The following is a 27889-nucleotide window of genomic DNA, read 5'->3' as shown; positions in this document are numbered from 1 at the left end:
GAGAAAACAATGCTTTCCATGCGCAAAAAAGAGCGACAGTCGCTTAGCCCTGCCACCAACCGGATCCCAAGCTTGTTCGTGCAGAGGCGTAACTAACAGCAAGCACACGCTTTCACTTGGCTGGTTGGCATCCTTACACTTCTTCTTCCTCGGCATTCACGCCTCCGTTTTACTCCTGTCCAGAGTCGGACTAGTTTGACCCCTGGCTTGGGCTCTCAGACGGGGGCACGCTTGGCTTCTCGTGATACCCTCTGCTGCTCACTAGGGTTAGGGTTCACACGGGTTCTGGCTATTGATCGGCTTGACGAGAAAGCTCGTGATTCCGACTGTTTATCTTGACGCCAGGTCGCCTCGGCACGGAACGTTGCGCAAGAAGCCAGCCGCATACACATGCCGTCCGATCGATGTACACTTCACACTTGGACACAGTGAACATAGCAACCCCGTAACACCGCCCTTGGCGCTTTACTTCGAGGCTCAAAGAGACAACCAGCCAACCCCACCATCAGCCACGCCCGCTCAACCTGGCCCACGATACTTAGCCCATGGCTATATAAGCCGTGCTGTGCTGCCCTCCACGCCCCCGCTACCAAGGCGCGCTTATTATGTTATCCATTTCTTCAAGTCTCCTCCGACATAGGCCTGGTGAAAAGCCCCCAGCCTACCACAATCCCTCGAAGAGGAAAACCCAAGCGCGAAAATAAAAAAAAAAGAAACCCCCCCCCCCCCCCCAAATGCTTCCCCTTTGCTTGCTGCCCCCGGCTTCAACGTGATGCGAAAAATGTTTCGCTGCAAGCCGCCGCTGAACTACCACCGGTCGGCTTTCTGTCGGCGTTTTGGTGCCAGTTTCCCCCGGAGATGATGTCCGAAGGAGAGGGGCAAGAGCTCCATATAGAACTGTGCTGCCCTGCCCAGGCTTTTTGGACTGTCTTCCTTTCAAGGCGTCAAGATTATGGAGGGGGAGCAGCGGCATTTTGACGTCGAGGCGCCTCCATCTCTGTGATTTTGTTGTTTATTTTAACGCCGTTACGTGGGATCCATATCCGTGAACATTGCAATCCTCGTAAAGCTGTCACACACACACACACACACACACACACACACACACACACACACACACACACACACACACACACACACACACACACACACACACGCACAAACTATTGCGTACGTTCGCATATTTGTTGATCTTGTTATGATTTTTTATTCTTTTTGGTTCATGGCCGATTCGTTATCCTGAAGCGGAATTTCCCAATTCCCAAATCCCCCCAGATGGTTCCCTTTTTTCATGACACATCCTTGGTAATATTGATATGGAACAGAACAACAAAAAACAGACATCACCGTAAACATGCTATTGGGTCAACATGTTTACAGAGCCTTCTTGCCGCGGGGCTTGGCCTCGTGGTCAGCCTTGACGGGCTTGGTGGTGTGCTTCAGGGCAGAGGCGCGCTGGACGGCAGCCTCGCGCAGGTCGGGGCGGTAGCCGGCAGCAGCGGTGGCGGTAGCAACAGCCTTGAAGATGCTGGAGGGAGGAGTGCACATGTTAGTAGGCGTGTATGCATCTCAAAATGGAATTTCCCCGTCATGTATACACTTGGCCCCTCAAAGGTCATGGGAGAGAAAACTCTCAGAGTTCTCGAGTTCTCATGACATCCATCGCCTTGGAGGCTCAGTGTGCATGCAGAGAAGAATACGACGCAACGTACCGGCGAGAGTCCTTGGCGGCGGGGAAGGTGGCGGAGATGGTGGCCTTGACGGGGGTGGCAGCGGCGGAGACCTTCTTGGTCAGGAGGGTGACACCACCGTTGGCAGCGGGGACGACACCGACGGCCTAGAGAAACACGGGTGTTAGTTTTTTTTTGTGGTGCGTGGCAGTGGTGAATAGCCGGTCTTTGGCAAGACAGCAACTGTCAGCGAGCCACATTGCGAAGCTGCTGTTATCGGAGTTGGAGAGCGTGGCAGAGGTTGTTGTACCTTCTCGTTGGCGAAACCAGCGTACTACAGAACGGTTGTTAGAATGATGGGCTCTCACTTGGATATTGCATCTAGAGACTCGTCGGACTGGGATGGCTTACCTTCTTGGAGTGGACGTTGGTCAGGTTGAGGGGGTCGCGCGACAGCTGGATACCGCCGTTGGTCTTGCGCTTAACCAGGTAGGAGTTCTGGTTGCCTGTATAGTCGGACTGTCAGCACTTGTGGCTGGATATTTTGCTTAATATGGTGTGTTCAGAGCCCCGCGCCCCGAGATCCCGCATGGGATAGCCATCCGTCATGAGCGTTCAACACTGCCGTAAAGAGGGTTCCCGGCCCCTGGAGATTCAGAGTTTTTGGTGTCCGGAAAAATACCACTATTTCCCTTTTCATAGAACCGGTCTCTCGGGAGTATTCAGTCGTCTTTGGCGACAGTGCGATGGCCATCGGTCGGGTCGAGATCGGGGTTGTGGGAGCAGGGCTTTTCGAATTTCCTCAAGATGCATTTGTAGGCCTAGGAAGTCGGGAAAGGTTTTTTTTTTTTTAAAAAAAAAAAAGACTTACGGGCAACCTCCCAGACAAGATCGTAAGAAACGTTGGACATTTTGGCTAATGTGATGTGTGACGAGGGATTGGGATTCCTTGACAAAGACTTGGGACGTACGGGCGGAAATGAGATTCTGCTAAGCTGGTGATACTTTTTTGGGCGTTGTGAATTTCGACACTGTCGAAATTGTGTGGGCTTGGATGCACTTCCTATTTGGGCCTAGTGGCACACAGCAAAGGGCTTGGGAAAAACCCGCGCCACACTTGCATCAGCCACACGACGCCACCGATAGAAAGAGGAGGGGGGGCGCTATCGGCCACCTCGATCTGGTTGGGCAGGCCATAATTGGCCAACAAATGATGACGACGACGAGGTTGTTTCTTGGGGGAGAGTGGTACGTCAGCGCTGGAGGGCGATGTGAATTTCGGTGTGGAAAGAAAGACTGCCGCTGCGTTTTGGTATTTTGACGGGTTCTGGCGTGTCCTGAAGCACTTTGCACTTTGTGAACATGTCCTTTTTTAAATAATTTTTTTAATGAGGAACAGGCCAAGGCGAGCATGAATCACGCCAACACGCTTTTCAAACAGCGCCAGCTTCTCTTCTGCCTATTTTCTTCGTATAGCCCGTCAGCTACATAACTCCACGAGGCCCAATCTCCAAGGTGTCGTGGTTCACGACTAGCTTTTTTGTTTATTTAATTTGGCGCCTGAACCGCTCGCACACGAAATAACTCCAGCCACAAGGCCGCTCGAAGCTCCAAGCTCACCCAAATCCAAACTCATAGCTGCCAGGCCTGGTAATCCTGGGCCGTACCGCCGCTTCCGGTCAATCAGCTGATCCCTGGCCATTCCCATCCATTGTGTTGTACTTTAAACAGGTTTTCTGCACGCACTTTACGAACCAACGAGCGAGCTTGAGTCTGTCGGTAGCTGCGACAGCGTTTCTTAGTCCGCTGCCCTCTGTGTATTCACCGTCCGCGTCCCGTGGCCATCGAGTCTGGAGCCGGTCCTCTACACTCTTGCTCTGTTTCTCCTCTCTACCAGCCCCGAGCACCATCTCCGCGCCTCCGCCGCAGCATCGCGTGCGCGCCTCATCCACGCCTCCTCGCCCGCTCACCCCCAAAACCCACACGTCACACCTCCCGCCCGCCATGATCTTCTACGCGTCCGTCGGCTTTTTCCTGACGCTGCTGGTCGTCGCGCTCTACCTGACCCGCGTCTACTGGATCCCCGTGCTCGCCAGCCTCTCGATCCCCGGCCGCGAGCACCTGTACCAGGCGCTGCCGACGTCGTTCCAGGCCGACGTGGAGGCCGGGCTCAGCAGCAGCACGTTTGACCTGGCCGGCAACATTGCCGAGGGCGACGCGCGGGCCGGCCTCGACGACGCGGCCAAGGCCGAGGTCCTGCGCATCATGAAGAAGCGCCGCCTGCCGTTTGACGAGGCGCGCAAGGCCTTCATGGAGCAGCGCTTCCGCGCCAACGGCATCGGCGCCGATGGCCTGCCGCGGGACCCCAAGTTTGTCAGCTTCTCATGATTGGGGGCCCCTGTGGCATGGCCTGGCCTGGCCTGGCCGTCTTGTCAGCACCCACCGGCGAGGCTGTGTGCACACCCGCCATCTTTCTTTCTTTTCTTGCTGACACCCTTGTTTCTGCTGCTCTTCTTGCGGCCTTGCTTTCGTATTCGCGCCCCGTCCGCCTCGCTCGCCGCGCTGTATTTTTTTTCCTTTGTTCTGCTTCATTCCAGTCGCCTTGCTTCCCTTTGTTCTTGTGCTTCCCTGTCACAAGTAAACCACGACTCACCGCCACAACCACGACATCTCACTCGACCATTCGACAGATCACCCGCCGACTGCTGTAAGTGCTCTGTCCCTTGCAGTGGGAGGCATATCAGCGTATATATATAGCCAGATACAGAGATTCTGCCCTGTTGGCAGTCTTCATCCCCATGAACTCCGGTGATGTTTATAAATCCGAGTCTCAGTCCGGCCGGCGACATGGGTGGCTTCGCCTCCCTGCAACAACGTAAAGGGGCGATTCTGTGGTCTAGAGAATAGAAGAACGTCATGACCGTGGACGGGGTCACGTTTGTTTTTGATCAGTTGCGATGTCTGACCTGCTGTCTGGTTTCTTGTCTCTTTTTTTTTCTTCTTTTTCTTCGTTCGGATACTTGTTGATATCCTCTGCATCTCTGCTTTTCCTCTGTCATCTTCCTTTTCCTCTATCATCTTCCTTTTGTATCCGTATATCTAGCCCTTTCTGATAGACTTGGTCCTTTTGCGTACCAGTGCACCGTGCTCCAAATATATGTTCTGCTTACATTCATATTACAAGGCAAAACACAAAGACTTGTTGTGTTGACCCTGGCTGCACCTATTCCTCCTTGTACAAGTAAGCCTTTCTTTGTTTTTTTTTTTTTTGCCAAGTAAGACCAGCGTCATTATTAGTAAGTTCTGTATCAACTAAAATATTAAAAGGGGAAACCCCCAAAAAAAAAAAAAAAAGAGAGAGATCGTTGAGTTATCATGGTCGTGTCCCCTGGGACAGATTCTTTCGTTCCTATTCCAAAAAAAACGAATCCCAACACCCGCCCAGTTGTTTTCTCCTTTGCCGCCCAACCGCCCCCCCCCCCCCCGTCCATCCAGAGAGAAAAGAGAAGGAAAAAAACAAACAAACAAGATATGTGTGAAATGTCTTGAAGTCATGAATAAGCAAGACAACGAGCAAGACGGAAGAAAAGAAAAAAAAAGAGAAACATTGGTGTAGTTGTAGTCGACTACGTGTGGTGACACAAAAAATCCCATCTTGCCTCAGAGAATAATAAAAGTGCCAGAAGTGAAAATAAAAGGCGGTAATTTTGGCAAATTATCAACAAGAAGGCAAATCGAAGCTGAAGACTTGTGGCCCACCGGTATCGAGGGAATAGGAGAGGGCAGGGCAAAAAGAAAAAGAAAGAAGTTGTTCGTGTGATGTACAATGAAGGGCGATGCCATCTTCCCAGATGAAAACAGGCGCCAGTCATAGAAAAAGGGGAGAAAAAATGTGTCATGCTTTTGTGAAGGCGTGAAATGAAGCAGCAAAGGATAGGAAAATCAAACAAAAAAACAATAGACAGCAGCAACAAGGAAAAACAAAGAGCAGGATGCATGTGAAGACGCAGATGGCGACGCTTCATTTGGTCTTCTTGTCCTCGCTGCCGTATGACCGGTCGTCGCCGCCCTCGACCTCCTTGACAATGTCGTCGACCTCCAGAGACTCCTTCTGGAACGTCTTCTTGGACATCTTGAGCTCCTTCTCAAACATGTAAGCCTCGGGGCGGCGGTAGGTTCCGCCCAGACGGTCGAGGAAGGTAAAGAACTGGCCGTAGTTGACCTCGAACTTGGAATGGTGCAGCGAGTGGCAGGCGGCGCCGTTGACGACGGGGTTGTCGGTCAGGTACTCGCCGTCGTGGATCATGATGGTCCAGAAGTTGACAAAGGCGAAGAGCAGCACGTAGGCCATCTTCTGCAGCGGGAAGATGAAGGGGAAGATGTGGTAGGGCAGCGACTGGGCCCAGCCGTCGACGGGGTGGAAGGCGTGGCTGGCAAAGGGCGTGGGCATGATCCACTTGTGGTGCGGCTTGTGCAGGTGCTTGTAGATGCGCGGGTGGTGGAGGCCGCGGTGAATCCAGTAGATCCAGAAGTCGGTGAAGACGAGGAACAGCGGGAACTGCAGCCAGTTGTACCACCAGGCCGGCGCCTGGTCAAAGGTGTCGTAGAGCCTGCCGAAGCCCTTGACCTCGCACAGGAAGAAGGGAATGGTGAGGACGGCCATGAGCGGCAGGGCCTGGTTGGCCTGCTTCATCTCCAGAGACATCTGGTTCTTGAGGAATCGCGGGTGGTCAAAGGTGCGCTTGTCGAAGATGAAGCAGTAGGAGAGCGTGGCAAAGACAAAGTAGAGAAGGACGCCAAAGATCCTACAGGCAGAGTTAGAAGTCTAAAGTCAGCATGCATGTGACGTCGGGAAGGAAAGCTTCCAACATGGTGGGGGGAGGGGCGAGGCACGCGGGCGCGGGGCGGCGGCATCCGCGAACGCCAAAGGCACTGCGACATGAGATGACGTACCAAGTGATGAAGAAGAGCGTGATCAGCTGGCGCAGGGTGTGATCTCGGTTCCATTCGCTCAGGTACGCGGCCGGTGACGGCTCCATGTGCAGATACGACGTTGCCGGCACATATTTCCAGTTGCTAAAGGACACCGAGCCGCTGGCGTTGCCGGACACGGCGCTGTGGGAGGCGAGACGGGCCGGCACGGCCCAGGCGTAGATGTGGTCGGCGACGTAGGTGTCGATGACCTCGAGAACAACGTCCATGATGAGGGTAGCGACCGGCTAGCTGTTTTGTTTCGGATCGTCTTTGGCGTGTGTGGGAGGGAGAGAGACGAGAAGCCACAGGTGAAGAAGAAGAACAAAAAAAAAGGGACACTAAACAAAAGGCGGATTTGGGCAGGCCAGGCGAGGAGCGGAAATGAAAGAAAAAGAAGAGAAAAAGGCTGTCAAATCCCAGTCAGGCCGGGACAGGTGGAGGTTTTATTCGAATTAAAGACCAAGCCAAAGTAAAGTGTCGAGGAGGAGCGAAGCGAGGAAGCTGGTGGGAAAGAAGTAGAAAAAAAAAGAAAAAAAAACTTGCAAGGAGCTGGTGAAGAAAAAAAAGGCCTTTTGACAGCAGACAACAAAACAGGCAGGAGGGAATAAAATATGTAGAAAATAGCAAGCAACGGGGTTCGGGCAGTTCGGAGGAGGGAAGGAAAGGAAAGGGACATGTGACTTTAAATGGTGAAATTACCTGGGAACCAGCTCGACGGGCACGGAGCGACGAACCAGGAAGGCAATGACATACAGAGCAAGTGCCCTTTGCGTGCTGCTCTTGCTCTTGTCTTGTCGTCCCATCGGGAGCTTCGACATCCGCGTGCGGTGGAGGGTCCATGCCCCAGAACAGGCAATTGCCACTCAATTGTCACTGTCAAAACAGGCAGTCGGGGGCATCCACTAAAGAAAGACAGGCAACCAAGCCGGCAACTGCTCTGACGAGCGCACATCGTGCTATCTACACAATCGGGATGGCCGCCGATAAGATTAAAAATACACACGTCTCTGTGATAGCAGAATGCCATTATTCACCTCTTTATATGCCTGTGCCGCCGCATCATTTCCGCGCTTCCTCTGCCGCCAGAAACCTCGCCATACTGCCTGCCATGGCCTGATGAGTGAGTTGGTTGGCGCCTGTTGGTCTCCCCCCGTGTCCTTCTCCCTGGCCGCCCCCCCTCGAATTCGCATGATGACCTGACCCGCGGGTACATTGACTTGAACTCTCTTTTGCTGTTCAGTCTATGCCTGGCTACCGATTAAAAAAAAATACACAGACCACGCGCCCAGTCACACACACCCTACGGAAACCTTGGGTCCCCCCGGTTCACTAACAACCTTAGCCAAGCTTCCACAGAGTCGCGCTCAGCTCCAGGGTCTTGCCGCCTGTGATTGGCCCAGCTGCCCGGCTTTTTGCTGTCCTGTCTGACCCAGTGCCCCCATGGCCCATGTCGCGCGCACAGTGCTGCTTTCGCCGCGTCTGGCCTGACTCTGCGGGCCCTTTGCTCTGTGGATACAGTGCGCACACCGAGACTGCCGCACGCTGTACTCCGGCTCCCCCGGTTACGAGTACGAACAAGAGCCCCCTCCCCTTGCCCCAAAGAAAATGCTGGCTAACTCTATTGTCAGCAGTGCAACAAAGTCCAACGTCACCTGAATTTGACTCCGCGACGTGCCAGCGATGAAAGCCAGCGCGCTTGAGAATGAGGAGCAAAAATCATTATTAAAAAAAACAAGGACTCGCACCAATTGCCCACTCCAAGTTTCCAGCCCCCTACTGCAAAAAGAGTCTCCACTACCCCCAGCCAAATTCATCACATGTAATTTGTTGTCGTGTTTTTGGTCCCTGAACGGTGCTCAGGGCTAGGCCAAAAGTATACGACCATCCTAAAAAAAAACAAAAAAAAACTCTGTATTCCTAGCATGCCGGCACCACTGGGCTCTTCCTCTTCCTCTTCCAACCAATCAACCAACCATAATCCTGGCTCGTTCTCGTACCCGCCTGAACTGAGCTGCTTATCAGATCTTTTCTTTTCTCCCCATCACCAACTTTGCACCACCAGCTCGACTGCCATCCCTACAAGTGCCTGGTACTAAACACACGTTGTTTGCTTGGCCATCCCTAACTTTCTTTTTTTTAATTATTTTTATTTCCCTGAACTTACCTAAAGACCACGTCGCTTCGTTTGCTGGCACCTCATTAATTAACACCGACGTCATCCTCACTTTTACTTGGCCTCTTCCGACCATCGGAGACGAATGGCACATGACGTTTGTAATCCTTGCTTCTGTTGACTTGTTTTGTTTTTTTTTCCTTCTCTTTTCCTGCTCCCTGGTTTCTGTTTCATTCTTCCCTAACTACCGTTCTCTCTCCCTTTTGTTCTACCATCCTTCATCCCACATCTCGAAGAATCCCGCCCCGTCTACACGTATAATTCTTCTTGTTCTTCCCAAAGTCACATCACCACCATACTCACACATCACTAACAAATCACGTACAACACCACAAAAATAAGGAAAGAAAACAGAGGAACCTGATTCAAAACTACAACAACTACTACATGGTAGGAATTTGAAACAGCGCGGGATACCAAAAAAAAAAACACGAAATTGCTAAAATTCCAAAACCCACGATAGAACCAAAGATGGAAAAAAAAAAGAGAAGAAAAAAAAACAAAGAAGAGAAGATGACGAGACTCCAATCAGAGCCTCCCTTTCGGCTAGCCTTGTTTGTTTGTCTTCAACCGTGGCTGACACCTGGGCGTCCCAAAAATGGACACCGTCCTCTAGTTAGAGACAAGACTGATGTTTGACTTGCGTGCGTAAGATGTATGCATGTGTGTGTGTGTGTGACCCAAGCCAGCACAAGTATCCATCCCATCGTCATCTTCACCACCCGCCATCAGCCAGGAGAACAACAAGACAAAACAATCAAGCAATAGAAACGCAACGAAAAGAGATGCTACGGGCTACTACGACGCGCGCCAACTCCATTCATTCCACATCCCTAGCCAATAGAGCCATCTTGCTTATGCGAGGTTGCGGTATGACCAAATGCGAGCGCGCATGTCGCCCGAGCCCGTCGCAAAGTAGCCGCCGGTCGGGCTGGGTGCAACTGAGATGACGGAGTTCTTGTGTCCTTGAAGCATCAGCTGCGTAGAGCCGGTACGGGGATCCCAAAACTGGACGCCGCGGTCCTTGGAGCCCGACATGACCCACAGGCCGTCGGGAGTGAAGGCAACCGAGAGTACAAAGTCCTAAGAGTTGAGTCGCAAATGTTAGTTGGTTCTAGTCTTTGGTGGAACAAGGCATGCGGCCTTGCTTGGAAGCGCTATAAAACTTACACGGTGGCCCTCAAAAGTCTTGATGCAGCGGCCGCCCTTGGGGCCGGGGTTAGAAGATCCACGAGGAGTGTTGAGCTCCCACATCTTGATAGTCTTGTCCAAGCTACCACTGACGAGGTCCTTGCCGTTGGGAGAGAAGGCGACAGAGTAGACGCTATCCTTGTGACCATCGGGACCCTCCAGACGCTCGAGGAGGTAGCCTTGGTGGATGTCCCACACGCGAACGCTCTTGTCCAGCGAACCAGCAGCAACGTACTTGGTGTCGGGAGAAATGGCAACCGTGGTAACGCCATCTTCAATAGTGAGGGTAAAGGTGTTGGTACCGTTTTCAATGTCCCACAGACGCACGGTTCTGTCGCCACTTCCAGAAGCAATAGTTCTGCCGTCACGGGCAAAGTCGAGCGAGTAGATATCTTGCTCGTGGCCCGAGAAAGTGTTGCGAATAGAACGGCTCTGGATGTCCCACACACGAATCAGCTTGTCCTCTGCACCAGTAGCGAGATAGCGACCGTCAGGGCTGAAGCAAACACTGCGGATGTAGAGATCGCCAGCAACGTCGGCGGTTTCGTCCTGGAGGACGCAAATCTTTTCACCAGTCTGCACGTCGTAAATCTGGGCAGAGCGGTTGCAGCCAGTGGCGACGTACTTGCCGTCATGGCTGAAACGCACGCAGCACACAACACTCTCGTGGGTGAGAGTGTGGACTAGGTCGACGTCAAGAGTACGCGGAACGGCGTCGTTGAACACGCAAAGCCAGTCGGAGCCAGTCTTCTTGAGCTGAGGAGGGAGACGGTCAGGGTCGACTTCCATGCTGGTGTGGGCCTGAGGGGGTCTGGGGCCCATGCGCGCGTGGTCCGGGGTCGGGTGCGAAACCTGGGGAGACTGGGTGGCACCCGGGAAGGGCATGGGGTTGCTGATCTGAGGCGTCGCGGGACCAGCAGTCGGAGGAGGGCGGCCCATGCCGCGGCCGCGAGGGCCGGGCGAGGCGGTCGATTGGGGCGGCTGGGGGCCCATGCCGTTGGAGATGGGGGCCTGACCGTAGGCGTTTTGCTGGAAAGGGGGTTGTTGCGAGGGGCCCGGAGGCGGGGGCGGGACGGGAAGACCAGTAGGGCCTGGGGGCATTTGGCCATGGGGAGGCATCTGGTCGCCCTGAGGCGGCTGCTGGGGTGGAGGTGCCAGGCCGCCCTGGCCGCCGCCGGACATGATTCCATTGAACAGGCCACTACCGCCGGAAATAGCAGGCGGTTGTTGGACCGAATGGGGGGGCGGACCTCCCATGGAGCCCTGGGGGGCGCCTCTGGCAGCTTCGAGCTGGCGTCTCAGATGCGCAATTTCTTCTTCGAATCTGGAGCAAGGTTAGCAGGGGGCCAAAGGCAAGGAGCATGTCGACGGCTGAGGGGACCAACTTTTGCTTGAGAGTCATGTGCGTTTGCTCCATGGCATAGACCTTTTCGCGGATGAGCTGCAGCTCGCTGACCTGAGATTGAACTGTTACCGACGTTAGCATGCGGTCTTTGAGGACGGACAGGGGAGGCGATCGGATCGGACGCACTTTGATGCTCGTAGTTTTCGCCAGATCTAATTTGCGATTCGTACTCGGACCGAACCTGATCGAGCAACTCATTGAAGCGGTTGTTGGGAGGAGCTCCGCCCATACGGGGAGGGTGCTGGTTGTACATGGACATGACGGGCGAGCCTGAAACCAGTACGCGGATGCGGAGGGGGGAGGTCTCGCGGCGATGGGATTGGTGGTGTGGTCACGACAGTCGCAAGCCGGCGCAAGGCTGACGAGCGGAGGATCCGAGGGGGGTAAAAGCGCGATCGCTCGGGGGGATGGAGACGGCAGCGAGGCAACGATCAACAAGACACGCTGGCGGGAAGCAGCAGTATCGAGACGGCGGATTCCTAGTATCGCGAGTCTAGAACGCGATGGCAGGGAGAGGCAGCAGGCGCGGAGGGCGGTGCAAAACAGACACGACACGGTCACGATGCGATACGATGCGACGACGCGGTGCTAAGACGGGGAGCGGGTCTCGAGGCGTCCGGGATAAGGGTTTGGCGAGGGAGGTCGGGTCGCGGATACGGATTCGAAAGGGGGCGAAAGGAGAGGCAGCTGCGTTTCCTGCTCGCGTGGTATTTTTTTTTCGCTATCGCGACACACGTCTTGCCAAGGGTGTCGAAGGTGGAAGAGCTTGGAGCCAGACGCGAGGCTACGGCAAGAAACAAGCACCCAGGCGGAGAGAAGAGCAGAGCAGAATAGGGCAGGGCAGCAGGGGACTCCAAACAAAGGGCGAGCTCGAAGCTGATCCAACCGCTTTTTGCTGGTGCTGGGCCGGATGTTGTTATGCAACGAGTTTGTCGCCAGCAGGCTCGGTCGGGACGGATGGAAAATGGCTGGTCGGTGGAAATGGCAGCGATGAGATTGTGCGATAGAAACAAAAAAGGACGAGATGGGAGAAAGTTGGCTGGCGATGATGCCAATGCAGGAAGAAAAGGCGGGAGTCGGGGGGGGGGGGGGGGGGAGAGAAAAAAAAAAAAAGGTAGAGAAAGGTAAAGGGGAAGGCGATAAAGCAAGAAGCAAGAGCGTGCACACGGTCAGGCAGGAGCGAAAAGACAGCTTACTCTCTTTGCGTGGACTTTGACGGCAACTGCACAACCTTTTTTTCTTTCTACTCGTGGTGCTAGCAAAAGAAGGAAGGAAGGAAGCAAGCAAGGATGATTGGATGGGGAAGGGCAGGCGCAAAGTGGGGCTCCAACAGCGCGCAGAAGCAGGAAAAATGGCCCTATAAACCGGGGCTTTTTTATCGGGCTGCATGTATCTCCCATGTACCCCTGCTGGGCCTGCACGCCCAACGCCACATGGAGATACCTGCCGAACAGTGCATCCGCGGCGGATTACGGGGATGTACGTATGTATCTTTCAGCCACAGCAGACCCGCTTTTGCTGCGACTCTGGGCGGCGGGTACATGGCGCGACTTTTCTGCATTGAGGCTGTCTCAGGCCCGTGTCTGGTTTGGTCTGGTCTTTTTATTGATGTGTACTTGGTACTTTTACTTTTACTGGTGTCGGTTGTCTTGTGCGCGGGTGCATCCAGCAATTCCAGCATGGCAGGGCGTGTCTGGTAAACAAAGCGCCGGCCTGTCATGGCCATGGCCTGGGGTGGAGATATCAATCCGCAAACGTAAACAAAGCGGGCTGACTTAGTCGGGACTCCGATCCGAGATCCACGCGCTTCTTGTTAGACCGGCGCAAATGTGGAGACGCCAGCGCGAGGCGAGGCGAGCCGCGCCGTGTGTGCAGCGAGGAGAGGGAAGCCGAGAGCCAGAGAGGCAGAGACCCGGAGACCCAGAGACCCCCAGAGACCCCGGGCTCTGAATATCACACGCGCGTGCGTACATCCAGACACACTGTGACGAATCCACCAGCCCGTGACCCCCAAAGTACCGCGCACTGCGCCCGATGATGCAAAGATTCGGCCAGTATCACCTTGTACCGAATGCCATGGAGCTCCTAGGGCCGGCAAACCCCCCCCCCCCCCCACGCCACACACAGTTCACACACATGGAGCTCCCCAAGCTAGCCCTCTCCATCTTACACACCCTGCTCTCATGGGCTCAGCTCCAACACACACACAAGTAATCTTCCGGTGTACTTGTGCTTACGCTTCTGTTCTGGAGCTGACCTAACCTGACTTCAACCCGCCCTCATTAGCCTCTCGCCACTACCACCACGTGTGTAACCCTATCCTAGCCACCCTAGACATGTAGTGTCACCAAGTTGCACGTCCTGCCGCCCAGCACACGTAACACATGGTGTCAAAGGAGTTGAGAACAAGCTAGTAGTCCAATTGGCAGTTAGCTTTACACAGTTCCTCATCGTCCCAGTCGTACGCTCCATTATACGGCGTGCCTGTATCACAGAGACCCAAACAGGTCACTCATGTCTGTCCCAAGCTTCGGCTTGGCCTTCTTTTTCTTCTTTGCGCCCGAGACATCATCTCCCGTCGGCCGCTTCTTCTTCTTTTCCTTCTTGGTAGTGTCTCCAAATATGTCATCGAAGCCCATGGTCTTGCGTGTGACTGCTGGCCTCTTTTCAGGTACGCCGGGCTCGGCCAGGGCGCTACTTGGGGTGTCGCTGGGGCTCAACTTCTTAGTTTTGTGCGGCTTTGCAGTCTCTCCGAATGCATCTGTAGCGTCCTTTACCTTGTGCAATGGTTTGCGCGATGGCTTCTTTGCTGTCATGCCGACATCACCAAAAATGTCATCAAATGTGTCTGCCTCTTCCGGCTGTTTTTTGCTTGGCCTTTCAGGCTGAGAAAAGTGGTCAAAGATGTCGTCGAAGCTATCGGCATTTTGCCTGTTGCTACATGGTTTCGGCATAGACCGAGGCGTACTGGAAATATCGTCAAGTGTTTCGTTATCCGACAGTAGCTTCCTGCATGATGGCTCATCGGTTGATTTCGAGCTCTTGGAAGCCGGCTTCTTTGGCGCTAAATCTCTCGAGATGGCCACCCCGGTATCAACCAGCGGAGAGTCTTGATGAGACAGTAAATCACGCTTTCCACTCTCCACTAGTGAATGTCCCGGTGCCCCAGTCGAAGTTTTGAGAGGCTCACTAGGCCGTGATTGTGTCTCGACCGAGGGCATTATTGGTTGAAGAGCCGAGTTGACTTGTGATATGATGCCAATCAAGGCTAGACCAAGCTGCGAAAACTGCGTGTCGGCTGTGAGTTGTGTAAACGATCTAGTAAAGCGTCGGTAAAAGAAAAAGAATATTAGTTCATGTTCAAGGTTACAGCTCGATAGCTGAGGACCCAACCCACACGTAAGCACTGGGCATTATTTCAAGCCCTAGCCAGCGGGCTCTCTCGCGCCGCATCTTGGACGAAGTCTCCTGTAGCAGACGTCGAATTGCCCTCCGCAGAATGCCAACATCTCGCCACCACACCGAGTGTCTGTGTTGGTTCTTGCTGCGATGGCACAGTGCATCGAGCAGCTCCAGGGCGGGCGAGAGCTGAGACGAAATCTCTTGGAACTGTGCGTTGCTGAGAGTCTCCATTGCCGCTGGGTTATGTGCCGGAGTAGGCATGAGATTTAGATTTGTCGGTAGTTATGTTCTAGATGGAGTCTTGCTGGTCGCGCAGAGGTTGAAGTGTATGACGCCCAGTATGAAGACGGTCGGCCACTTTTGTTATCGATAAGATAGCTAGTGATAAGATAAGTGATACGATGTGTACCTGTACATGGTCTTCAGACTTCACACCAGAGAGACGTGAAGCGAGAGGCCTGTGAGCTCCATGGCTGTCTTTTGTTAATGATGTAGTGGATGGTATGATTGAACCGGAGTTTGTGGGGGACATGGTGGTTCTGTATTTGTGCTCCCGGCCGGTTTCTGGGATATGCTGGTGGATGCTTGCATATGGTTACAATATACTTGTACCAGCATGTCGCCATGTTTCACATAGACGAGGCGTGATGTGATCTCACGATTGGACCAGGTAGTGTTGACCAACACTTGTTACAAACGCTTGTGGAAAGTTCTAGTTATCGCCAGGCCTCGCCGGAGTGTGGCCAGAGAAGGGAAGCGAGAGCATGTAGATGTTGGTTGCCGGCCCATTGAAAAAAAAAAAAAAAAAAAGAATAAAAAAAAAGGCACCTCAAGTGATAGCGATAACGATAGCGGCTAGCAGCGCCCGGTCCAAAAAGGCAACAGCCGTCCAGACTGTGACTGCCCGTGGGGAGGCGGGTGGAAAGTGGCGACGTGAGGTGACGATGATTGGTGGAGGCGGAAGTCTCTTGGCTGTAGCCGTAAAAAAAGAAATCAATAAATCAATAAACCATCCCAGGCCGGCCCGCACACTCCAAACAAAACGGACCCGCTCGCCCACCTGCATGACAAACAAGCGCACCTGCCTTGGCTGCAGATGTAGCTTATCGCTTTTTCTTTTTTCCATAGGACATATCATGATGTAATGGATGGTGCGGGCCGAAACCAGACCAACGGACCGCCGTGGCAAACGACCAAGAGACGCCAAATGAATATTATTTTTTTCCCAGCAGTGCCTCTTTGGCACACAACGAAAATTTGCGATGCGTAGAGTTTTTTTTTTTCTTTTCATTTTTCCAGGCAATTGTATCGTTTTCTTAGCCCGACCCACCCACTAGCTAGCTCCCTAGAACCCTTTTTTTCTCCCTAGATAAACACGGAGGCAACTACGAGTCCCAATACCTGGCTGGTCGTTATCTATCAGCCTGTGCCTGCCGTCCACGATATCAGCGTTGTCCTGATAATCTGAAGTCTGAAATCGGATAGGCAGGTTCCTGCTCTTTTGCACAAAAACGAAGCTCTTGCCCAAACCGTCCTGCCCCATCGGCTTTCTGCGTGCCTTCCCTTAACAACTGCGATCCCGCCAAACTAAAGGAAAAGAAAAAAAAAAGGAAAAAAGAAATGGCCGCCAGCAGCAGCCTTCCACACGAGCGCGATCGCTCCGGCGGCTTTTTGTCCAGCAGTTTTACCTCGCGATGGACCGACGGCGCCGATTCCGACGCCGGCGCCGACGTGGAAGGCAACGCCGGCGAGGACAGCAGCCTGCTTGGAGGCCACGGCCGGCGCCAACGAAGGTTTGTTTCCCTCCCGCACCCCCGCACCCCCCTCCTCCCGCTCCCCGCCGGCTAACCACATCCTCGCCCGCACCCACAGCTCCTCGACAACCAACCGCCTGGCTGCCCTCACCGACATTGGCGGCGTCAACTCCATCCGATCCTTCACGCGCAGCTGGCAGCGCGCCGCCGGCTTCCAGGAAGTCATCCCGCGCCGGCCCTCGTTCCAGTTTGCGCCCGACTACGCGCCCGAGGCCAGCGCGCTCGACCAGGCCAGCGCCGTGTCCGACGGCCCGCACACGCCGGCGCCGCAGGGGCTGCTCGGCGCGCAGATCCGCAGCGGCAGCAGCCCCGCGGGCAGCGCCGCTGCGTCCCCGGCGTCCCAGGCCGCCGCCGCCGCCGCCGGCGACTTCCGCGAGCGCGAGCGCAAGGCCCTCGAGGCCGACCTGCTGGCTGCCCGCGCCGCGCCGCGCAGTAGCTTCTCGAGCGCCAGCGAGATGCGCATGGGCGCGCTCTTCGCCGGCCCGCCGCACCTGGCCGACCCGCTGGCCGGCAGCTACCAGAGCTACCGCAGCTACGGCTCGGTGGCCTCGGTGCTGACGGACCGCAGCGGCATGGCGCGCGCGTGGCAGCAGCAGCAACAGGAGCGGCAGCAGCAGACGGCGGGCGAAGAGGCTGGTGAGCACCGCGAGATTCCGCCGATTCTCGTGCGCGAGGTCGAGCAGGACGGCAAGATTGTGCTGGCTGTCGAGGGCCAGTCGACGCTGCCGCAGACCGTCTTCAATTCCATCAAGTGAGCCGCCCATTGCGAGTCTCCCAACGCCCTTGTTCCGTTTGAGCTAATCTCCCCCCCCCCCCCCCCCCGACAGTGTCCTGATTGGCGTCGGCCTGCTCAGTCTGCCCATGGGCGTTCGCTACGCCGGCTGGATCTGCGGCATGCTTCTCCTCGCGGCCGCCGCGCTGGTCTGCAGCTACACGGCGCGGCTGCTCGCCAAGTGCATGGATCTCGACCAGAGCATCATCACTTTCTCGGACCTGGCCTACATCTCGTTTGGCAGCAGGGCGCGGATCGCCACGAGTATCTTGTTCACGCTCGAGCTGCTGGCCGCGTGTGTGGCGCTGAGTAAGTCGTCCCCGCCGCCCCTCTCTCCCCCCTAAATGCCTGCCGTGCTTCGTCTCATGCTAACCCCCGGCTCCCCGCGCCTAGTCGTCTTGTTCGCCGATTCCCTCGAGCTGCTGGTTCCCGGCTTCCTGAGCTCTGTGCAGTGGAAGGTCGTCTGCTGTCTGCTGATTTGCCCGCTTAACTTTGTGCCGCTGCGGCTGCTGAGCTTCACCAGCGTGATCGGCATCTTCTGCTGTCTCTGCAGTATGTTTCCCCGCCCCTCCGAGACCCGTATTCCCCCCGTCCCCGCTAACACCGCCCTGCCGCCAGTCGTCTCCATCGTCGTCTTCGACGGCCTCTACAAACCCGACTTCCCCGGCTCCCTCCTCGAGCCCGCCGCCACCTACCTACTGCCCGAACACTGGTCGACGCTCCCGCTCTCGTTCGGCCTGCTCCTCAGCCCGTGGGGCGGCCACTCGGTCTTCCCCAACATCTACCGCGACATGCGCCACCCGTACAAGTACGCCGCGGCCGTCAAGACCACCTTCTGCTTCACCTACCTGCTCGACGCCACCACCGCCGTCGCCGGCCTGCTCATGTTTGGCGACGGCGTGTCCGAGGAAATCACGTCCAACATCCTGCGCACCGCCGGCTACCCCCGCCTGCTCACGCTGCTCATGTGCGCCTTTATCGCTGTCATCCCGCTCACAAAGATCCCCCTCAACGCCCGCCCCATTGTCAACACCCTCGAGGTCGTCTTCCGCGTCAACGACCCCGCCCTGCAAATCAGCCCGCGCGCCCGCACCCTGCTGCGCGCCTCGGTCAAGCTGTTTGTCATTGTCGTGTTCCTCGTCATCTCCATCCTCTTCCCCGCCTTTGACAGCATCATGGCGTTTATGGGCAGCGGTCTGTGCTTTAGCATTTGCATCATGTGAGTCCGCTTCTTCCCTATTCTTCGCGCTTGTTTGCTTCTTGTCTAATCCGGTCCCCTCTAGCCTGCCACTCGCCTTCTATCTCAAGCTCTTCAGCACCGAAATCCACCCATCCGAGAGACTTCTTTGCCACGTGCTGATTGTCATCTCGACCACCATGTCCCTAGTCGGCACTGTCTGGGCTTTCCTGCCCAAAGACCTCATCCACGCAAATTGAGAAATTGATCTCATGGCATTTGACAGGCATTCTAGTTTTGTCTTCGTAATTGAATAGTATTGGATAGTCACTCCGTCAAATAGTCATTCGTGTGAGCCTAGAGTTGTTTAGTAGAAAAGGGACAAGATCCTGGCATTCAGTGTCACAGAGTCAATACAAAAAGGAACAAACAACTGTGGGTAATTTCTGGTATTGCAGATTCACGTTGTATCTAAGTTCGACTTGGGTCTGGAACCAATAAATGCTTCCCCAATTTACCAGCCGACAAACACACACCAGACATCAAATATGTCAAGAATACACAGAAAAGCGAGAGGCTGATTTCCACATCGGATAAAAATCCTGAACCAAAAAGAGACAAACATTAGAAATCGTTGTGCCTTCAAGCCGAGGAAACCCGCCGTCCACAATTGGTGCTATGACCCAATAGGGTGCTTTTACTATCCAAAAAAAAATAGTGTTTTGATTTGCACCAAATTAGCAGTCAAGCCCAACCCACGTGTTCGTGAAATGATTTCGGTTTTCACGCCAGTTGCTGCTGCAAGCCCAAGGCCGAGCAGGCTGGAGATTATCGCGCTGCTTAACACGACTGTTTCGAGAGGAGAATAGTTGATTAGAGGCAGCTTCGCTTAGAACGCCACAGAAGGTGCTTCCCAATCCAAAGTTGTGGCTCGAGAGACTCTGAGACTGTGTAGGACGCGGCCCAGTCTTGTCAAAAGCCCGCCGACGCTGCCCCAAAGCCTCCCATTTCTCCAACGTCTTCTTGCCCTCGTTGGCGTTGGCCTTTAGGGGGGAAAGCGGCACCAGGGGACCCTTGTCCTTGGGAGAAGGCAAGGTGCGGGGAACAGAAAGATCCTCGGCGGCGGGAGAGTCGTGGAAAAAGAAGCCATCGGCCATGAAGTCGTCCTCGAGATCAGCGGCAGCAAGGTCGGCACTGAGGGCAGAAGTGCCCCGAATGGCAGGCTTGACATTGGTGTCCAAGGTGAGCTCGTCCACATTGCCGGTCGACGAATACTTGACACTATCGTTGGAGAAAGTGCGAGCATTCATCTCCTTGCGGGTGTCAACATGGACGTCGGGATCCTCATAAGGGATAACAGAGTTGTCAGTGAAGGACATGTCGAAGTCGAAGTCATCGTCGTCGTCCATCATGTCACTCCAGCTAACACCACTGGCACCCTTGCCGCGACCAAAAGAAAAGGAAAGATTGGAAAGAGGAGGGGCTCTAGCCTTGGGGATCGGGACAGATCCGACCTGCAGAGTCTGGCGGGCGGGGGCGGGAATAGCACGAGCGGCCGTCATGGGCTGGAAAGAACCAATGCTAGACTCAGCCATGGAGGACATGGGAGTTTCCAGAGCAACGTCACACCAGTTGCGTTGGTTTTCAGACCCAGAAAACAAAGGCTCATCGTACTCTTCATCGCGAATGGTGGAGAGCATGCGTCTGTGCTTGCTCTCAGGAATAGGGACAGGAGCAAAGAAGGGGTTTTCGTTTCCGTGCATGGAAGGGCTCTGGATCGAAGGAGTACGAAGAGGGGCACGGTTGGCGTCGGGCACGGCGGGACGCTCAGCTAACATAAACTCATCGAGCACTTCGTCAAAGTTTGTGAAGCTGTTGACACGCCACAGGGCATCACGGACACCGGCCAAAGAGCGCTTGCTGGGATCAATGCTCATGCACTGGCTGATAACCTCGAAGGTGTCAGGGGACATGTCGGGGAAAACATCAAACAGAGACTGCTTGTCCGCAGCAAAATCGCGGAAGAGAGGGTCATTCATGGTGGGACGGGTGAAGGGGTTGCGGGAGAAGAGAATGTTGAGGAGGCAGATGCCAATTGACCAGATGTCAGACTGGCCAGGGGAGTAGCCCATACCAGCATGATCGTACTGCTCGGGAGCCATGTAGCGGTCGCTGCCGACAGCCATCTCGTCACACCATTCTTCGGTGGTGGCTAGGCCGAAATCACCGAGTTTCATGGAGCCAGTCTTGGTAATGAAGATGTTTTCAGGCTTAATATCGCGGTGGAAGACTCCCATGCCGTGCATGTACTCGACGGCGTCGACAATCTGCAGCATGAACTTGCGCACATGCTCAGTCTCACCGGGGCCGCAATCACTGCGGATAGCCTCGTAGAGGTCACCGCGCTCGCAGAATTCGATGACGAGGTAGAGGTGAGAAGACGTCTCGAACGAGTCCAGGAGACTGACGATTCCCTGGTGTCTGCCAAGACGCTCGTGAATCTCCAGCTCTTCGGACTTGTCGTCAACCAGGAAGACCTGCTCCTGTTGCGACTCGACATCATTCTCTGACGCAGCAGACTGCTTCGTCATGCACTTGATGGCCACCTTGTCGTTGGTTTGCAAATCAGTTGCCAAGAAGACCATGCCAAAAGAGCCATGGTTGAGGGGCTGTTCTGTGCGGTAGCGACCGTTGAGGATGGCACCGTTTTCGAAGGATGATCTGAGGCAGTGAGACATTGTGAAGAGTGGGGTGGGTATTTTTGAATAGATGACAAAAAAGGAAATTAAGGAAATATAGAAGATATAACAAATGAAAAAGAACAGTGATGGTAACAAGGCTGGGACTGTTGATGTAACGGTTATTTGGAAAATATAAAAAAAAAGAAAGGAGCTGAGAAGAGGCAAGCTGATGAAAAGATGCTTTGAGATGAGTTGCGATGATCGTACAAAAGGCAAAGAAGATTGGCGCGCCAAAGTAAAGAAATAAAATGATTTGTGAGACTCCGAGAGGTAGAGATTGCGGTATAACTGGAGTTCAGGCGGCAAGCGAAACAGGAAAGAAAAAAAGAGAAAAAAAAGGTAAAGTGAAGCAAGGATGGGCACGGTATGTTCAAAAACAATCGTTGGTGATACCAAGAAGTCGCTGGAGATGGTGGTATGAAGAGGCGCAAGAAGAAAAAAGCAGCAAAGGCAGACAAAGAGGCGATGGACAGCGACGAATTGATGAAGCAGTAACGATAATAAGAACAAATGTGTGTACAACTCCGGGTCGTTCGTTTCGATTTCAGAGGCTCATTGAATGGGGAAGGTCATAAAAGGGTAACAAAGGGAAAGAAAAAGATATTTGCAAAAGAACAAGAAACGGTGGGTATCGACGAGCAGAGGCCGAGCCAAATGTCTGGACGCGGGTCCGGTGAGTGAAGGGAGAACAGGCACTTGGACGCTATAAAGACATGAGGTTGCGGCTGTGGAACAGATGCGCTGGACGGACCAGCGCGTGAAAAGAAGAGTAAAGAGTTGGCAGGTAGAGAGTGTTGGGGTTTGCGTGGGAAGAAGGGACCTCGTAGGTGGACGAGACTTCTAGTTGGCGGAATCAGAGCTCTCGGTGGAGACGGAGAGGTCGGAAGACGGAGATGGAGTAAATCGAGTCGGGGGTCTTGGCTGTGTTTAAATAAGAGCGCGAATTGCAGAGATTAACAGCCAGGACGGCGGGTAGTGGTCGCACAGTTCTTGTCGAGCGTTCGGCTACGGAGAGTCGAGGTGAACAAGCGCAGTGCAGAAGATGTGAGTGTGTGCGGGAAACCAGATCGGTAAACCTGTGTTCCTTTTTCTCTTCGGCGTTCGTTGAGGCAGGGAGTGCGGTCAAAACAGGAGCGAATTGATCGGCTGAGGGACCGTGGAAAAGTGCGGCAGAGGAGATTGGCTGATTGCGCAAGAGCTTGAAGCAATGATACTGCAGGTTGGGGAGAGGCGGTATCAAGACGGCGGGGAGTTGGTATAGCGTCGCGAAGGTCTTGGAGGAGAGTGGCGAGAAGCGGTAGAGTAACAGAAAAGAGAGAGAGAGAGACCTAAGCAGACAAAGCAGTCAAGCGCGAAAAGCGGCGAGTAGCGTGATGGCAAGGGGAAAGGAAAAAGGAAGAGGAAAAGAGAGTGGAAGAGGGCGGTAGAAGTAGAACGGAACGGAACAGCAGAGGCAGAAGAGAAAAAGGAAAACGGGGCCGTGGTGGAGGAGAGCGAAAGGAAAAAAAAAAGAAGGAAAGAGAGTGAGTGAGAATGCTGAGCAGAAAGGAAGAGAAGAGAAGAGGAGAGAAAGAGGAGGAAGAGGAAGAGAAAGGAAGGGAGAGAAAGGAAGGTTGGAGAAGCATCAAGAAAGGAAACGAGCGCGCGAAGTATAGGTAGAGACGGAATAAAAGTGGAAAAATAAGAGGGCAGTCCAGTCAACGGCAAGTACCAGGTACGGCGAGCAGCAGGGCAAGAGGGCAGGCGGGTGCCTACGTAGCTACGTAGCTACGTATCTATGTACCTATGTACCTCTGTACCCACGTACCCAAGTACCTCCACGTATCTGCGCATGCTTGTCACTTGTATCTGGTGCCTTCCCTGCTGCCTCCTTCCTTTGGCTGTGGCTGTTGCTCTTGTTGCTGTTCTTGCTCCTGCTCTTCCTAGTCACAGACCAATCCAATCCAGTCCAGTCACAGGTCACACCACCCTTTCCGTTGGCCATCATTAGGTGACTCAAATTAGTCAGTCAGCGAGGAGAGTCATTGCCAGCGGTACCGGCCGCGGTGCTGGTAAAATCATGGCTTTTACAGGTGGCCGGAGGCAGTGCCCTGGACCCGCTGAGCGAGTGTGAGTCTTAGGGGGCGTGCAGTGCTGGCTCCAAGGGGCGTGCTGAGTAGCCGATGAGTGTTTCTCTGGACTTGCAGGCCGCCATTGTGACTGTGTGCCCACGGTCTAGGGTGTCTGCCCACTGTATCTGCCCACTGTCCACTATATCTCCCCTCTGCCCACTGTACTCTCCATGTGTCTCTTCCCCCCCAGATCCCATGTTGTTTTTTTTTTCATCCTGCTATTCCTTCCCCTACGCCTTATCCCAAATTATCCTCTTTTGTTTCCTTACTGTCGCAATCAAGACTCGACTGGGTTAGTTCTGCTGGATGGTGGAGTGGGTCTTTGTTTAACCTCGAGACTGCGCTGTTTTCCTGTTTGATTTCGTGCTTCTATTAGTAGCAGCAGGGCTTGCTCCTGTGGCCGTTCTCCGACCGTGGCGGCGTCAAGGAAATAACAAGTACTGGAGTTGGCTGCTTTCATCTGGAGTTGCATACCGTGTCTTCTGCCAAACATCGTTGGCTTGGTCCCGACAACTAATGCATACCGCGCTCTCTATTCAGCGCCCTGGTGCACTACTAGCACAGGGGCCATGCACTAATTTGACGCCTAATTTGGCGCTAGAGGCATTGCTTTATGCTTCTGATCTCTAAAGAAAGAAAGAAAGAAAGAGCCGGCCTGTGCCTGTGTGGGGCTGCTCAGCATTGTGCTGCACAAAGTACACGGTACCTTTCTCCTTATCTCCAGACCCTCCTCTGCTCGATTCTATGCCACATGAACCACGCCAGCAAGTTGCCTCTTGACTCTTGCGCAGGTGCCGCTCCGCCCACTGCCACTCACTCGCTGTCAATAAAGACTCGGCGCTGTTTCCTTTTCGTTGCTCCCGTCGGTGACTCTTTGGGTGGCGGCAAAACTGGCACCTGGAGAATTCTCTTGGTGTGTGCGTGTACTTATGTGCTAACAGTGGCACCACAAACTCCCGACTATTCCTGGACAAAGACATGTCCGAGATCTCCATGCCTTTCCGGCCAGGCGCTGACAGGCCACTTGTGCAAGTACACACACACTAGAGGGCGCCATTAGCCACTAATGCATGCTTTTATGCATGTGAGCAAAAAAACAATCTCAGCGAGATGTGTACCCTGAGGTACATGTTCGGCCGCGATAAGACAGCCAGAGCCAGCACTGAGGTTAGCTGGCACTGGAGCTGGCCACGCCCTGCTGTACTTGTTGTTGTTTATCGTTTAACGTCGTTTTGGTCCTGCCGCACTTGTACCTGCGTAGTAAATAGAAGAACAGATGTGAGGGCGTTGCGTTCGCCTGGCCTACAAACCCTTACTTGTGCCAACCCTTACTCGCACCATCCCCAACCCTCTTGTTTTTCTCTGTTTCATAAGACCATGGTTGTTGTTTGTTCAGTTGGAGAGTGCCTGACATTAGCATGAATTTCGACTCCACACAAGCAGATATCCAACTATGCCGAAGAAAGACAGTGGCTGAGAATGCGTAAGCTTCGTGACCTGGCATTGACGGATCAAAAAGAGCAACAAGGCTTGCAAGCAAAATGCAGGTACATACAATCACGAGTGGGGCCGCTGTGTGTGGATGCTACCTGCCTGAGTGGCTTTGTGTTTGTGACTCCCTTCAACCCTAACATGGGAAAATCGGAAACTAGTAGCAGAATGGTTCTCCAAATATTGCTTGACTATGAGACGTTGAGGGGGTTTGCGGACATGAAGGGACAAATTGCTCCCGATTAGTCACAGCAAGCTCGCCAGAAAGAGCAACTACCGCAAAAGCCAAGTTTCTGTCTGGCATGAACAGGTAGAAAAATACCAAAGCTTTTTTTTTCTTTTTTTTTCTTTTCCGTTAGCAAACAATTGCGGATACAAAGAGGCTGACAGGACTTAGCAAGATTCTCAGACTATAGCATTGTGCCCGCCTCTTGGGAGAACAGACAGACAAAACAATACATATTACTTAGTGGTCAACTAGTTATTAGGCCATCTTATGCGTAGATCACGGCGGGGAGAAAAAAGTACAAGCAAACAATGAAAAAAAAAAAAAAACAAAAAAAAACATTGCAAAATAGTTTAGCCAAATATGAATCGGGAAGTTGCCATTTCCATTTCCTTGGTCGCAAAGGCGGATTCCGGAAGCAGCGCAGGAACAAATGGAAAGTACAGCCAATCCAAACGGAAAGAGAGAGACACCTGATAGATGGATACAGGCAACTGCCGTAGGCATCCATCAACCGCATCCATTCCACCCGAGCCCCATTCCAACCAACGATTCGCAATGAGGCCAGACCAGAGAGCGGAAAATCAATATAAATACAAGTACAGATACAAGCATGCGCACCTCCCACAAAGCGTCCCTTGCCCGAGAAAAGAAAGGCAAAAAAGTAAAGTGCAGAAGGGCAGAAGGGGGCCGGGCCTGGCCTGATCAGAAGCCAGCTCCCCCGCTCCACTCTTCTCGTTGCTATTACGACAGTGTGGGGCACAATGGGCGATGACGAATCTCGATCACATGTGAAGCTGGGGTTGTGGGTGGAATGGCGAAAGGGAAAAAAAAAGAAAGAAAAAAAAAGAAAATCAAGCCCCCCCTGAACCAGCAAGCACCAACTATTAGGTACAAATACAAATACAACAAAAAGTGCACGCCGCAAAATGCTCCGTCGATGGCCGGGCCACGTCCCTTAATGATATTTTGCGTTGTGTGTGTTATCTGTGTGCGTGGGACTGGGCAACAGTTGGCCAAAGACGAGGAAGCTTGAGCCTATGCCACCGCCAACAGCCTCAGCCCCTTTTCTTCTTCTTTGCTCTCGAGTATGCAGTATCAATCAGAGCTGGGCCTGGGCCTACTGCAGTGATCACACCTGTCTGGGCCTTACAGAACAACATCAAAACAAAACAACCCATCCCATCCCCAGGCGCTCCGACCGTTGCTCGCCAGCTCGTCCCTTGTTCATTTATTCGTTGCATTGGCTGCAGGCCCCTGTCTGCGATCCCCTTGTCAAACAGCCGGGATATTTGGGCTGGATCGCCCAATGCCTGCTTCTCTTCTGCTTCTACATGCAGAACAAGTCACCCGACCTCGTCTTGTGGGTGGTCGAGTGACTTGGCCAAGGAGTATCTCGGATAAAGCTTGGGCAGTTTGGGGGAAGGCGAGTTATCACGATATCCTAGCGGGAGCACGGAAAATAAACAAGAGAACCCGGACAGACAGCCTGAAGAAAAAAATAAAATAAAAAGGAGACCAACCAGAAACAGCCCGAAATACGTCAAAGCTTCTCCTTGAAAGCTGGGATGGTTTGGCCAAGAGACCAACACGAACGAACCCGCCACCCTCGTTCATCAGGGTCTGCCAGCTGCAGCCAGCTGACCCGCACAGCCTACACAGCCCAAGGGTTAGGGTGTAGTCTAACCACTTGAAACTCTCTACATGAGCGGTTTTCTTGTCCTCCTGCCGATCGCAAATCTCTATTCAACCCGTCATGGCTATTTATTCCCTGTCCAGGTTACGGACTTGCAGATAGAAGCGTTGCGTTGCTGATGTTTCGGGCGGAGGAGCCATTAAGCAGAGGGTGACATCTTTTGTGATCCTGTCGCACGCCTTTGTCCATATCAGGCCGATGGGACGAGATGGAGTGGCCGGGAGGGTAACATTGGGGAGAAGGGAGAGACAGCTAGTTTTGTTTTGCTGTATCTGTCGATGTAGAGCTTCTCTCTTTCTCTCTCTCTCTCTCTCTCTCTCTCTCTCTCTCTCTCTCTCTCTCTCTCTCTCTCTCTCTCTCGCCGTCCGTTCTTACTTCTGAAACCCGGCCCTGTCTTGCCAGATTTGGTCCCTTGCGACATTCCAACCCCATGTTTGACTGACCCAGGCTTTGAAGTTGTCGTCTTCCCGTTCTTCTTGGTACAACCCACTGAGCGTTGCTTTTTTGGCGCAGATCTGCTTACATGTTCATCTTACCGAAATCACCATCCACCTGGTGCTGCGACTTTGCTGTCATTGCTCCAGTTCCAGTCCCAGCACTTACATCATCGTTTCTTGTTGGGGTTCTGCCCCCCCTCACTTATCCCCCGGAAAAAAAAAAGTCTACGATCGACCCTTGATTTTCGTTGTTGGCGAAATGACATGGAGTCATGATCCAGGGTCAAAGTGTTTCCGGCCGAGAAACAAGGGTTTCGGAGGGGAGATGGGGGAACATGAATCCATGGATCCATCGTGATGCCTGCTTGTCTGCAATACATGCGTTGAGAGTTGGCCAAAGGATGGTGTCAACGAAGAGAATGAAGTCATTGTTCTGGCAGTTCCACGAGTGGACTCCCTCGCAGGAATGGCCCTGAAAAGCCGGGGCCGGGGGCCGGGGGCCGGAGGCCGGATGGGAGATGAGTTGAGCCGATACGCTCGGCATGGAATGTGTACAACTATGCAAGCTTGTCTATACTATAATTATCCTGGATGCATCAAACAATGTTG

The 27889-nt window shown here is 53.7% G+C and overlaps 7 protein-coding genes across 7 annotated transcripts; 2 read left to right on the top strand and 5 right to left on the bottom strand.

Annotated features, from left to right (window-relative positions):
* Positions 1-1374: 1374 nt before the first annotated feature.
* On the bottom strand, positions 1375-2581 carry BROUX77_004875 (uncharacterized protein; the record flags this gene model as incomplete). Its single annotated transcript, XM_073749685.1, has 5 exons — positions 1375-1528; positions 1713-1837; positions 1981-2004; positions 2082-2176; positions 2542-2581. The coding sequence occupies 5 exons, from the start codon at positions 2579-2581 to the stop codon at positions 1375-1377; spliced, it is 438 nt and encodes a 145-aa protein (XP_073605332.1).
* A 1093-nt stretch (positions 2582-3674) lies between these two features.
* Positions 3675-4058, top strand: BROUX77_004874 (uncharacterized protein; the record flags this gene model as incomplete). Its single annotated transcript, XM_073749684.1, has 1 exon — positions 3675-4058. The coding sequence occupies one exon, from the start codon at positions 3675-3677 to the stop codon at positions 4056-4058; it is 384 nt and encodes a 127-aa protein (XP_073605331.1).
* A 1633-nt stretch (positions 4059-5691) lies between these two features.
* Positions 5692-6871, bottom strand: BROUX77_004873 (uncharacterized protein; the record flags this gene model as incomplete). The annotated part of the gene is made up of 2 exons (XM_073749683.1): positions 5692-6475; positions 6624-6871. 2 exons carry the CDS (start codon positions 6869-6871, stop codon positions 5692-5694), a joined length of 1032 nt encoding a protein of 343 aa, XP_073605330.1.
* Positions 6872-9672: 2801 nt separating this feature from the next.
* Positions 9673-11672, bottom strand: BROUX77_004872 (uncharacterized protein; the record flags this gene model as incomplete). Its single annotated transcript, XM_073749682.1, has 4 exons — positions 9673-9900; positions 9988-11332; positions 11394-11475; positions 11540-11672. The coding sequence occupies 4 exons, from the start codon at positions 11670-11672 to the stop codon at positions 9673-9675; spliced, it is 1788 nt and encodes a 595-aa protein (XP_073605329.1).
* A 2230-nt stretch (positions 11673-13902) lies between these two features.
* Positions 13903-15076, bottom strand: BROUX77_004871 (uncharacterized protein; the record flags this gene model as incomplete). The annotated part of the gene is made up of 2 exons (XM_073749681.1): positions 13903-14731; positions 14811-15076. 2 exons carry the CDS (start codon positions 15074-15076, stop codon positions 13903-13905), a joined length of 1095 nt encoding a protein of 364 aa, XP_073605328.1.
* Positions 15077-16435: 1359 nt separating this feature from the next.
* BROUX77_004870 (uncharacterized protein) lies at positions 16436-18838 on the top strand (the record flags this gene model as incomplete). The annotated part of the gene is made up of 6 exons (XM_073749680.1): positions 16436-16608; positions 16688-17380; positions 17457-17710; positions 17795-17953; positions 18020-18620; positions 18685-18838. 6 exons carry the CDS (start codon positions 16436-16438, stop codon positions 18836-18838), a joined length of 2034 nt encoding a protein of 677 aa, XP_073605327.1.
* A 477-nt stretch (positions 18839-19315) lies between these two features.
* On the bottom strand, positions 19316-21316 carry BROUX77_004869 (uncharacterized protein; the record flags this gene model as incomplete). The annotated part of the gene is made up of 1 exon (XM_073749679.1): positions 19316-21316. The coding sequence occupies one exon, from the start codon at positions 21314-21316 to the stop codon at positions 19316-19318; it is 2001 nt and encodes a 666-aa protein (XP_073605326.1).
* Positions 21317-27889: the final 6573 nt, after the last annotated feature.

This window comes from Berkeleyomyces rouxiae (assembly GCF_048999995.1).
Source record: "Berkeleyomyces rouxiae strain 22BRR77 chromosome Unknown BrBRR77_ptg000004l, whole genome shotgun sequence".
Taxonomy (NCBI): domain Eukaryota; kingdom Fungi; phylum Ascomycota; class Sordariomycetes; order Microascales; family Ceratocystidaceae; genus Berkeleyomyces; species Berkeleyomyces rouxiae.
Note: the sequence above shows the minus strand (reverse complement) of the source record. Positions and strands in the feature narration are given on the sequence as shown.